This window comes from Mandrillus leucophaeus, unplaced genomic scaffold (assembly GCF_000951045.1).
Source record: "Mandrillus leucophaeus isolate KB7577 unplaced genomic scaffold, Mleu.le_1.0 Scaffold1003, whole genome shotgun sequence".
Lineage (NCBI taxonomy): Eukaryota > Metazoa > Chordata > Mammalia > Primates > Cercopithecidae > Mandrillus > Mandrillus leucophaeus.
In genome coordinates this window covers 608483-621087 of record NW_012098133.1, presented here as the reverse complement: position 1 = coordinate 621087, position 12605 = coordinate 608483, and the positions used below count along the sequence as shown (strand labels likewise).

At 43.4% G+C, this 12605-nt stretch overlaps 1 protein-coding gene across 2 annotated transcripts in view; it reads right to left on the bottom strand.

Annotated features, from left to right (window-relative positions):
• The window catches only part of DIAPH1 (diaphanous-related formin 1), a 105102-nt gene that overhangs the window by 8301 nt on the left and 84196 nt on the right, over positions 1 to 12605 (bottom strand). For both annotated transcript variants that reach the window (XM_011973815.1, XM_011973822.1), the window contains 9 exons: positions 10908 to 11006; positions 6274 to 6368; positions 5843 to 5944; positions 5377 to 5616; positions 5128 to 5257; positions 4248 to 4372; positions 2971 to 3135; positions 2713 to 2848; positions 829 to 915 (listed from right to left, as the gene is read on the bottom strand). In XM_011973815.1, the coding sequence (XP_011829205.1) occupies positions 829 to 915; positions 2713 to 2848; positions 2971 to 3135; positions 4248 to 4372; positions 5128 to 5257; positions 5377 to 5616; positions 5843 to 5944; positions 6274 to 6368; positions 10908 to 11006 (1179 nt within the window). The remainder of the gene's footprint in view (positions 1 to 828; positions 916 to 2712; positions 2849 to 2970; positions 3136 to 4247; positions 4373 to 5127; positions 5258 to 5376; positions 5617 to 5842; positions 5945 to 6273; positions 6369 to 10907; positions 11007 to 12605) is intronic.

Below are 12605 nucleotides of genomic sequence, written 5' to 3'. Positions count from 1 at the left end.
ACCACTCCTAGCCTCAAAAGACCTTCACTAGACACAATGGTGCAGGTCAATTCCACATAAGGGGCAGCCTTGGCTATACCTTCTTTTGAATTAGTCTCCTGGCCACTCCCTCAGGGGGAACTTATTCATTAATCTTTTCCCATACTAATACCTGGATCATTTGTCCTAGCTCTTTTTAGAATCTCTAGCTCAATGTAATCCACTTAGATCTTCCAAAAGATGTGAAAGGAGATTGCAGGGCAGTGATGGGGGAAAGGCAAGGGCAACAGAGGCTAACTGCACTCAAGGAAAAGGTAGTTTTCAGTCACGGCATAATCCTTCAATAGAGGTGCTCCTCTGTATTTTTCTGTCTGGGAATAATGATGCCTAAACCTCTCTACAAAATTGTATACTTTCTATTATTAGTTCTCTCCATGTATGCCTTCTGCTTGTGAAGTCCAGAGTACGGACTCTGACTTATTTTTAATTTGAATTTCAATCTATACCTAATATACATTTTGTATTTAGATCAACTTTTGTTCATACACACAAATGCCCACTCAAATCCCTGTGTCCTGCAGCTCAGTTCTTTTGTTCCAAATATCGGCTTCAAGAGTGGGGAGAAATGCGGCATAATCCAATGTAACTGATTTACTGTCAGCCCTTTAAACTCGTTTTCTAAGTCGCTACTCTGTAACATGGGAAGAAGAGGACTAGATAATCCGTTCTGGATGCAGGGATTAAAAAGATGCTTAGAACATCATTATTTGCTCTTCAGCCTCAGACTGGCAGAAGTAGAGAGCCCTCACCCACTTCGACACCCAGGATGAGCTCCACGTGCTTACTTACCTTGACGGGGCCCTCTCTTCCGTCGGAATGCTGCCCCTGACTGCAGGGCTTCTAGAAGACTGTCCATCACACCTGTCTCATCACCCTCTGTTATAAAGAACAAGATGGAGATGTGAACTCTTCGGCCAGAGCAGCATGGCAAATACCAAGCCCCACACAAAATGCATGGCTATTGCTCTCTCACAGCAGCTGGCAGCTAAGAAGAGACAAAGAGAGCTCAGCCTTAAGTCTCACAAGTTCATGTTTACTTGTATCTGCTTACAAATGGTTAAAACAAAAGATCTCATTGCCTAGTATCCAATGCAAACCTTGGGATATCTTCCCGCAATGCCATCCTCCCCACCCCAATCAGGACTAGCAACAAAATTATAGAACTGCCCAACTCCAAGACCAGGATAAGTAAAGACTATGACTGTGAAATTAGTCAGCAACTATATCACTCCCTCTTTATCCTAAAGTGTTTCGCCTGGTTAGGTCTCAGAGCAGGGCCGAGGAAAGACCACTGATCAAAGAGTACACTTCCCTGAAGTACTGCCTCCAGTGGCTAAGTCTTCCTGATGTCTAAGTCCTCTGCATCTAAGAGAAGCAGCCTGGCTGGAACACAAAGAGTTAATGTAAAATCTTTGTTCTAGCCGGCTCGGTTTCCATGGCAACAGCTTAGGATAGTGAAATCTGAAACTGTGAAATCCCAAAATGCCCATAGGCTGCCAGTTCCAAGGCTGGGGCTCACTGCTCCCAGCGCCACCTGCTGGCTGAGCATCACCACTGCAGCTGACCTACATTCCACCCTCATTGACCCAGGTACTGGAAATTGGGCAAGGTCCATTACGCTGCCTGTTGACCCGGTGCAGCCCTCATCCCACATATCAGCGGGACTCCACCTTCCCCCACTGCATCCTAGCCAGTACCTGGGGGCAAACCCTGGAGTCCCAGGGGAAGGTGAAGGATACTTGGTGTGGGCTTTAATAGCATTACAAAGTTGTGGCTTACAACTAAGGGCAAGGAAATTGCTTTCCAGAAAAGCATAAAGAAAAGTCCCTGGTAGCAAGAGGTATCAGAGCAGCCCTTGTGTCCTTGGTCTGTAAAATACTGATTCCTAACAAACTCAGCAGCTCTGTGAACACCTCTTCATTTGCAGAAGGCTCGTGGCCCCTCAGGTTCGGAGGAGGGTGGTATCAGCTCAGTGCTGTGTGAGCAGCGTATGCTGTATTTCCGCTGCCCACAGAGAGAGCAGTGGGGGCGAAGGGGTAGGGAATCTGCAGCAGGAAAGAAGCAGAGACAGGAAACAGAGGGCCAGTAATTGAAACCATATGTTTCAACAAAGACATGCTTCTGGTAGTGAAATAGAGATTCTGCTGAAAAAAGAAGAGGGTGACCGGCTCCCCACCCCCTCCAAAAGTTCAATCCATTTACAGTCTAATTGTGTGGACAACTGGGGTAAGGTACTAGGGACACAGTACTTTGTGAAATAGGCAGAAAGGGAAGACACACCACAGTTAAAAGATGGGAGGAGCGTCAGGAAAATATTTTAAAGAAAAAAACCCGAAAGATTTAGTGGAGGGAATGAGAACAGGCCAGAAGAACCTTTGGACGGACAGAAGGAAAACAGTATATATCACAGCAATACCACAATCACGGGGGAATGAGAGAGGACACAAGAGCCAGCAAAGGAGAGAAAAGGTAAAAGTTTTACCAGGGCAAGTTGGAATGTGCATTATCTGAACTGGGGTTAAAGTCCGGCATCGGGATCTCGGAGGTAGAAGACTGCCAAAAATCATTTGCCAGGAGGTGAGCTCAGACATGAGACTCTGCCTCTAGACTCTTAGGCAGAGAAGTCTTCCAAACATTCCTATCTCAACCCATCAACCCATCTTCACGCCTCACCTGCATTCATGTCTATGAGTTGCTCTCTCTTCTGCTGCTTCTCTAGCCGCTCCTTCTCTGCCTTCTCCTTGGCTAGTTTTGCCCGCCTCATCTTTTCTTCTGTCTCCCGCCGCTTCTGGTTCTCCTTGACTGCTTGCTGGGGCAAGGAAGGGGAGGAAGGAACACATGGGCATTGTACACCTACTACCAGCCAACAGGAACCCGGGGAAAGTGAGAAATGCCCACAAAAGATTCAGTCAGCAAGAATCCCTTGCTCACCAAAAACATATTCCGAAAATTGTGAAGATCCATGAAAAATTCTTCAACAGATAACTTCTTGGGGTCAAAGAGGAAGTAATCGCCCAGCTCCTTATAGAGGGTCTCCATGTTAGAATGCATCATCCGCAGCTTGTTATACTGTTCCTGTGCATCCTTTACAAAGCTGTGCGGCCAAGGAGTAAAGGACCAAGACCAAGAAGCAGACCCACTTCTCTAGCCCAAGGAATTACTCAAAGATGAGTACTGGCATGCAAAGGCATGTTCAATACAGCACTGTTTATAACAGCAAAAACCAAAGCCATGTAGGTAGCCTAAATAGGGGACTAATAAAATGAACTATGGTACACCTATAAAAAAGAAGGTGGCAGTTTAAAAGGGTTGTTTTTTTTTTTTTCCTGTTTTTGTTTTTTTTGAGACAGTCTTGCTCTGTTGCCGGGTTGGAGTGCAGTGGCACAATCTTGGCTCACTGCAACCTCCGTCTCCCGGGTTCAAGCAATTCTCCTGCCTCAGCCTCCCGAGCAGCTGGAACTACAGGCGCACACCATCACGCCCAGCTAATTTTTTTTTTTTTTGTATTTTTAGTAGGAATGGAGTTTCACCATGTTGACCAGGATGGTCTCAATCTCTTGACCTAAAAGGGGGTTTTCTATAAATACTATTATGGAAACATGGCCAAGACATACTATGTGCAAAACACAATACAATGCAGTTTTTGTTTAAAATAAATGTATGAGGTGCAAATCAGAACGAAGTCCAGTGGCAGTGGTTACCTTTGAGGAGGGGAAGGAGAGGGAAGCCTGTGTGAGTGTGTGTAGTGGAGATGGGGTACAGGCAGGGGAGTCGGGAGGACTTTTATCATTGATCTGCATGGTTTGCTTCCACTCCACAACAATGGAATGCTCTCAGGAACTATGCAGCCTGGGCAACAAAGTGAGACCCCGTCTCTAAAGAAAAAAAGGTAAAAAAAAGTTTAGCTGGGCCTGGTGGCACATGCCTGTAGTCCCAGCTACCAAGGAGGCTGAGGGGGTAAAGATCATTTGAATCCAGGAGGTCAAGGCTGCAGTGGGCCGTGATGGCACCACTGCATGCCAGCCTGGGTGACACAGTGAGAGCCTCTCTGAAAATACTAACATATCCAAAAAACTATGTATTTAAAGAAAAAGAGTTTTTTAAGAGGAAAAAAATTGCATATTGCCCTATCTATCCTGTTTTTCCCCCACTATAGGAAGTTTTCTTTCCCTTCGTAGGGAACAACTCCCTCTTTCAAGAGAGGATATAGTCATTTTTTCAACAAACTTGTCTTTTTCATCTGTGGCAGCTGGGAAATTCTGAACATCACGTTCCACATCAGAAATTTGTTTCTTCATCTGATCTAGGTTCTTTTGCAAGTTTTCAGCAGAAACTAAAAAAAAAAAAAAAGACAAGACACCATAAAAACAGACAGCAAGAGCTTACTAATAATCCCAGCCTCAACACCCCTTAGTGTCACCTTTCAGAGCAGAGCTTCAGTCTATACACACATTCTGGCACTTAATAATTTTAGTTCCTTATGTACTTTAGTTGTGTCACATACTTAAATTTTCATCTTTCCAGTGAGACTATAAATTATTTGATCACTGAACCTCCAGCCTTCACAAGGTATGCGGTACTAGGAACAGAAGAAAGCCTTCATTTAATTTAACATGAGTCTATGAAATCTCCTGAGATCTTGGTCTCATTTATTTTAGAGAACAGGGTTTGGGAGGAGAGAGATATACATAGAAATATAGAGGCGGGGGCAGAAATCTGTTCCAATTTCCAATGAATGCTGCTTTTTCTTTGTCTAGTTCCAGGACAGTGAGGCCTAATTTTTGTTAATCTAGTCTATGTTTTCTTAATGAAAAGAACTGTTAACCTAGACTAAAAACACCTGCCTTTCTAGCTGTTTTTTGGTGTTTGGTGTTTCCTTAGGAAGAGAAGAGTGCTTCCTATTTCTACACATAAAGATCTCTCCTCAACCTTACGCTCTGCCCTTGTGACTTAGGCACCATGCCTAAATCCTATCTCATTTCCACTTGAAATAGTCTGAACTGAAAACGCTCTCAAATCTAGACTGTGTCTTATTTCCCTCCCCACGCAGAGACTTTTGGGCTCTAGCTTCATCCCAAACTGCCCCACCTCGGCTGGCTTTCTCCACATGGGCAAGTTCGTCTGGAAACTTGAGGACATCAGGATAGTCATTCTCACACAATTCAGCCAAGAAGTGCAACAACGTCATCTTCTGATCTGTGGACTTGGTGTCTCGAAGCTTAGAGCAAGAGGAGAAACTGTTAAATCCTGACATGTCCAAGATGGCCTCCTGCCAACACTGAACTCATAGAGGCTGCAGCCTTCCTTGTGTTGTCCTGCTCTAACTCTTTGGCTCACCTTACAGAGGAAGCTGATATTGAAGCCAAAAGCACCGGCATTTCTGGAGCCAGCATTCATGTAATTTCCAACAAGCAAGGTAATCTCTAGGAGACTGGAAAAGCTCTCACTCTTACGTAACTCCTCGCATGCAGCAGTGACAGACACAATCTCTGGCTTGATATTCTCCACTTGCTCGCTGAATTGTAGCTTGAAGAGAATGGCATTGAGGCGAGGCCGCAGTCGGGGCACAGTGCCCATCTAGTAGAGAACACAAGCAGTTCCGTTACAGTGAAAAGAGAGTGAAGTCAGAAAAAGATACAGGCTTGAGCCTCCTATGGGAGGATCAGAGCTCCAGAACAGGGAGAAGAGATTAAGACAGGTTCAAAAACAGACAAGCAGCAAGGAGCATATGCCCAGGCTGCTCTCTAGAAGGGAGGGGAATATAGGGGGCGGAGAACCGCTTACTGCCACAGGCCTCACTCACCACCACGCCAAACTGCTCTGACTCGGCCAGGTCATCATATTCATCCTTCAGTTCAGAAAGCATTTTTAACTGCTCTGGCTCTGGCATTTGCTTAATGAGGTTCTGAAAGAGGGAAGAGACATCTCAGCTGGAGGGGGATTCCCTGACAACTCAAGCCTAAACAACTTTTACTCTGTTGTCAATCCCACACTCTGCTCAAGGACCACACAGAAGGAAACATACGGTGGGAGATGAGAGGCAGCTACTGAGACGGTGGGACTTTTGCAAAATATACCAGAAGTAACCCGACCAGCAGAGAAAAGGGAGTTTCTCAAAGCCAGCACTCATAAGTCAGCAATGCTAGAGGAGGATCCTCTTCATCTACACAGAGATGAGGCCAGTACCCAGCGACACAGAAGAGCCTGCTCCAGAAGAACCACCTTGCTCCTTACCTGGATCATAGACTCAGTCAGAACAGCTTCATTCACCTCCAGGATGACATTCTTAATCTCTTGATAGGGCATGCGGAAGGAACCCAAAAAGATTGCTGCCAGAAAATGAGATATTAAGACATGTTCTTCTCGGTCTGTTCTCCCTTCCGACCCATCCTGCAAACCTATGCTGGATAATCTTCATAACATGGCTCTTTTAGGCCAGGCACAGTGGCTCATGCCTGTAATCCTAGCACTTTGGGAGGCCAAGGTGGGCGGATCGCTTGAGCCCCCGAGTTTGAGACCAGCCTAGGCAACATGGGGAAATCTCATCTCTACAAAAAATACAAAAGCTAGCCAGGCATGATGGTGTGCACCTGTAGTCCCAGCTGCTTAGCAGGCTGAGGTGGGAGGATCACCTGAGCCCAGGAGGTCAAGGTTGCAGTGAGCTGTGACTGCACCACTGCACTCCAGCCTGAGCAACAGAGCGAGACCCGTCTCAAAAAAGTCTATACACATCAAAGACTTTCACCCCACTCTACTTTAGTTTCCCACTCTCAGGACTTGATCCTCAAAGCTGCCTTGACCTTAAACTGCCATATCCTATTCCCTAACAAACACATCCTGTTTTTTCAAGTCTCCCTTTCTAATCTCTCATTTGACTCTTCAGCGTTATCAGTACCTCTCTTTCCAGTCTCCTGACTGTTGTTTTCACTGATATATCAGTTCCACTCTGCCTTTCCTATTTCATTAGGAGTCTCTAAACCATCAGTTCATTTGCTCTCTATTATGACTCCCATTAGTATTACCACTCCTACTATTACCATTCTCTTGCTTCCTTCTCAGTCTTCCATTTCATTTTTCTACTCTGACACCTGGGCTGATGCAGACTGCAGTCTATGAATTTGCAGTAGCACCAATGATAACGGGGGCATCCGTGCTGTTAGCAATTCTCTTCATGTGTCCCTATTCCACTTTCTCCTACCCTTCTTGGCAGGTCCTCCAACATATTCCCACTTTCCCCACTGCCCCACCACTTCCCCATTTGTTCCAGAAAGACTCTGCTTCTCTTCACTGAGAAAAATCGAAGCCACTGGTCACATTACTTGCTCAACTTTCTCTTATCCTACTTAAAAATAAAGCACTAGGGCTCTTGGTTAGAGCCAGACTAGAATAGACTCAGATAAGCCTTTTGGAATCGCCTAGAAGAAAACTATACCAACACTATTGTAAGCTTATAAGCAGCATGTGTTCATATACGTATTTACGTCTAAGTATATATACTCCCGTGTGCTCATCCTCATGTGTCAACAGAAAAGACAGCCCCATAGACCTTTCCCTTCAGCATATATGCATAATCAAGTTTTTTTTATCTTACTCAATGTTCCTCTCTAAATTACCAGTTTATCTTTCTTTCACTTTATAGCAATCTAAAATAGCCTATTCTCTCTCACTTCCACGACTCTGATTTATTCCATCACCACAAAGCCAATGAAAAGATGGCAGCCACTGAGAGAATATACTTTAGGTAAGACCATCCTGCTACCTCTCACATCCACCTCCCCAAAAAGATAATCTGTTCTTGCTGAATTTTTCTATTTCAGTAAATGGTACCACTTTCCACAGAGTGACCTAAACCTCAAATCACCTTCTCCTTTATCGCAAGTCAATTACTAAATTCCATTAATTTTACCTTTTTTTTTTTTTTTTTTTTGGAGACAGCATCTCACTCTGTTGCCCAGGCTAGAGTGTAGTAATGCAATCATAGCTCACAGCAGCCTCGACCTCCCAGGCTCAAGCAATCCTCCTCCCACCTCAGTTTCCCAAGTGGCTGGAACTATAGGCATATGGCACCACATCTGGCTAGTTTTCTATTTTATTTTATTTTTATTTATTTCTTGAGATGGAGTCTCACTCTGTCGCCCAGACTGGAGTGCAATGGTGTGGTGTCGACTCACTGCAACCTCGGCCTCCCGGGTTCGAGTCATTCTCCTGCTTCAGCCCCATGACTAGCTGGGATTACAGGCATGCTCCACCATGCCCAGCTAATTTTTCTATTTTCAGCAGAGACAGCGTTTTGCCATGTTGACCAGGCTGGTCTCGAACCCCTGACCTCAAGTGATCCACCTGCCTCGGCCTCCCAAAGTGGTGCTGGGTTACAGCCATGAGCCACTGCATCTAGCCTAATTCTACTGTCTTAATATCCTCTCCCTCTCTTATTCTCATCACCTTAGTTTCATGCCCTGATCACATCTCACCTAGTTTAAAACAATGACATAACTCATCTCTGCCTATAGTCCTACCCCTTACCTTAGCAATCCAGCCTCAAAATCACTGCCAAAGCAGCCTTCCTAAAAATTACACAGGATAATCTCACTCACTTTCCTGATTAAACTTTACTCAGTTGTATTCAACTACTTGCAGTTCCTGAACTGCATAATGTTATCTCATGCTCTCATACATGCTGATCCCTCTCCTGAAACGAGCCAACCTTCCCGCCTTCACTTTTTTTTTTTTTTTTTGAGACAGGGTCTTACTCTGTTGCCCAGGCTGCAGTGCAGTGGTGCAATCACAGCTCATTGCAACCTCAAATTCCTGGGCTCAAGCAATCCCTCTGCCTTAGCCTCCTGAGTAGTTGGGACTACTGGAACACGCCACTGTGCTCAGCTAATATTTTATGTTTTGTAGAGACAGGGGTCTTGCTTTGTTTCCCAGGCTGGTCTTGAACTCTTGGTCTCAAGCAATCTTCCCACCTCAGCTTCCTGCTGGGATTACAGGAATGAGCCACCATGCCCAGCCTCCTTAATTCCTTAACTGTTCTTTCAACTCAGTTTAAGTAGTAACCTCCTTTAGAATATCTTCTGGGATTTGCCCCTCCAACACTGCCCTCACTTGATTTAGATCCCTCCCTTCCTAGTACTCTCATAAATATTCTAGCATACCTCCATCATAGCATTTATCACTCTGTGCTGTTATCATCTGCCTTTCTGTCTTTACCAAATACACGACTCATGCAGATAGGGACTATTGTCTTATTCAGCTTTGTATCGTTAGCATATGAGACTGCTGAATCACTAAATTCCATCTTCCAGACCATCCTACCCTATACTACTCTCAATTTTCTTTTCTTAAATTGTTTCCCATATCAATATCATGCCACTAGAAATCATAATGTACTACACCATTGTCCTTCTTGTATCATTTTTTAAAACAATTACTCATATCTTATGTTCCTAGAGATACTCTTGGGAAGAGGAACTGACACTACTTTAGTCTCCCTAAGACTTCACCACAGACACTATTTAGTAACAGCTGTTGACAATAATTTAAGATTATATAGTCAAGAATAATGTGACAGTTTACTGGTCTTATTGTATCACTGACTTTACTTATGGTATGTGTACTTATTGGCTGTGTGATTTGGACACTGCACATCATTTAAACTTTGTTTTTTTCATTTGGAAAAACAGCCAATAACTGCATCACAAGACTGTGACTGGGTTTTATGGAACACACCCTTTCATCTCTGGAACACACGCCTAGTATGTGGCTGATAGAGCCTACAACATAGCAGACCTTGAAATATTTGTCAAATAAAGTCTACATTTCTCGGTATGAAGTAGGTAGATGAATAATTGAAATGAACAAAAATTTAACATTTGTCCTGATCATCAAGTAAGTACTACCTATATCAACTTTGCAGAGGAATTTCTTATTTGAAATTTTACTACCAAACAGTTATGAGTATAGGTGGAAACTTCAGTACAGAAATCTTCTCTGGAGTTACTGATCCTACTTTGAGAAGTACTAAATTTACCTTAGTTATTTTAAATCACAAAGTAATTTTAAATTTAATTGAAGCCAAGCTAGTACCTTTACTTATTAGAAAGTGAAAGCTGGGCATGGTGGCTTACATCTGTAATCCCAACATATTGTGAGGCTGAGGTGGGCAGATCACTTGAGGCCAGGAGCTTGAGACCAGCCTGGGCAACATAGTGAGACCCCTTCTCTATTTATTTAATAAAAAAGCAAAAGTGGAAAAGAGGAAATGTATAGTGGCTAGACCATCTGTGGTAGACTTTCTGTGAATGCAATGGACATAGTAAGGACTTTTAAATAAGAAAGTCAGAGGCTCGGCTGGGCGGATCACCTGAGCCCAAGAGTTTGAGACCAGCCTGAGCAACATGGCAAAACCCCGTCTCTAGAAAAAATTAGCTGGGCGTGGTGGTGCACACCTATAGTCCTAGCTACTTGGGAGGCTGGGGTGGAAGAATCAACTGAGCCCAGGAAGCTGAGGTGGCAGGGAGCTGTGATCGCATTATTGCACTCCAGCATGGGCAACAGAGTGAGACTCTGTCTCAGAAAAAAAAAAAAAAAGGCTCAAATCCCAGACCTCCTTCTTACTAGCTTTATGACTAGGCAAATTCCTGAAAGTCTTAAGTTGTTTCCTTGACATAAATCTGGATACTTAAAAATCTTGCAGTGCTATTGAAGAAATTAAACATGATACTGAAAATTCATTGTGCAATGCTTGCCATATAGCAGGAATTGAACAAATTAAATTTCCATATCAAGGGACCATAGATTCTAGAGAATTAAAAGTTATTAAAAGAACTGCTTCACATTTCGAATAGTTGGGATCAAGAGATACTCACAGAGATTCTGGGCTGTCTTTGAATCCAACACCTTTAACTCTTTTACTTTTTTCTTTTGCACAGATTTCTTTTCTTCTCCACCTTCTTGATCCTTCTTGGCTAGCAGGGAAAAGATCAGAAAAGCATGATTAAGGGTAAGCCACCTCTGTGCTTTACTAAACAACTACTGTCCAGTGTGAAATGGCCCCTCACTTCCTTTCTATTATAATGGTCTCTCTATTGTATTCCTTCAAAACTAACCTCCTCTTCAACCAACCACCCTCCTATTACTGAACCTCCCCCAACTCTAATAAATATCTCATTTTCATTTCTTCAATATGTATCAGTAACGCTTTCCTACCTACATCCTAAGTACTTGCAGGGATCAGCAAGCTTCCTGTAAAGGACCAGACAGTATTTTAGGCTTTGCAGGCCATATGGTCTGTCTCAATTTTTCAACTCTGCCACTGTAGCATGAAAGTAGGTACAGACGATACATAAATGAATGGGCATGGCTGTGTTCCATTAAAACTTGATTCACAAGAACAGTTGGTTAGCATTCGTTCAGTAGTTCCCTTCCACCATGTTATCCTTCCTTTTGTGCCTATTTAAAAATACAACTTATCTTTCAAGCTCCATCTTTTTTTTTTTTGAGACAGTGTCTCACTGTGTCACCCAGGTTGGAGTACAGTGGCACAATCATGGCTCACTTGCAGCCTTGACCTCCTGGGCTCAGATAATTCTCCCACTTCAGTCTGCCAAGGAGCTGGAACTACAGGTGCAGGCCACCACGCCCAGCTGATTTTTGTGGTTTTTTTTTTGTGGAGATGGGGTTTCACCATGTTGCCCAGGCTGGCCTCGAACTCCTGGGATCAAGCAATCTGCCTGCCTCAGCCTCCCCAGTTGCTGGGATTACAGGCATGAGCCACTGTTGCCCCACCTTAAGCTCCATCTTGAACATGACTTTCCCTAAAAAAATTGTTTTCTCAACTGCCTATGATTGAGGTAAAATACACTTCTTCCCTCTATATTCTTTTCAGATTATCCAAAGCCATCATATTCCTCCCTTCTCGTGAAATGTTCCCTGATAAATGATGCTTGCTCTCTGCTTTGATAAACTAATTTTCATGGTATTTCTCATCTGTATCTCATTGAACAATTAATTACTCAATGTTTTGTGACATTTCATACGTATTATCTTGATCTTTTTAAAGTCTCTGTTATTTAATAAGTGTGGATATTTCTCATCCCACCTAGATTGTGAACTTCAAGGGCATGGGCAAAACAGTATTTCATTTTATCACTCCCTTAATGGCTCTCATGATAGTAACATTCTCTAAAAAATGGTTGATGCTGGCTATCCAAGGAGGGTTGAGCAATACATAGAAAAAAAAGTAACAACTCTGGACAGATATAATTGTAAAATACTTCATCCTATAGCGTAACTTGGTATCAAATTTTCAGAAAGTCATATGGGAATATCCCTGAGAGTCAAGAACCTGACAAAGCTAGCTGCCTCTGAGCAGAGGAATGGGGTGTTTGAACACAACAGTGGGATAATACTTTTGAACATAACCTTTTTATACCATTTGAATTTTAAACCATATGGAAAGTATTACCTGGTGCAAATAAACAAGAATTAAAACAAAAAAGTTACATACAAAAGGTGCAAAGAGCTATAAAACACATTCACTCCTGGCTGGGCGCAGTGGCTCACAC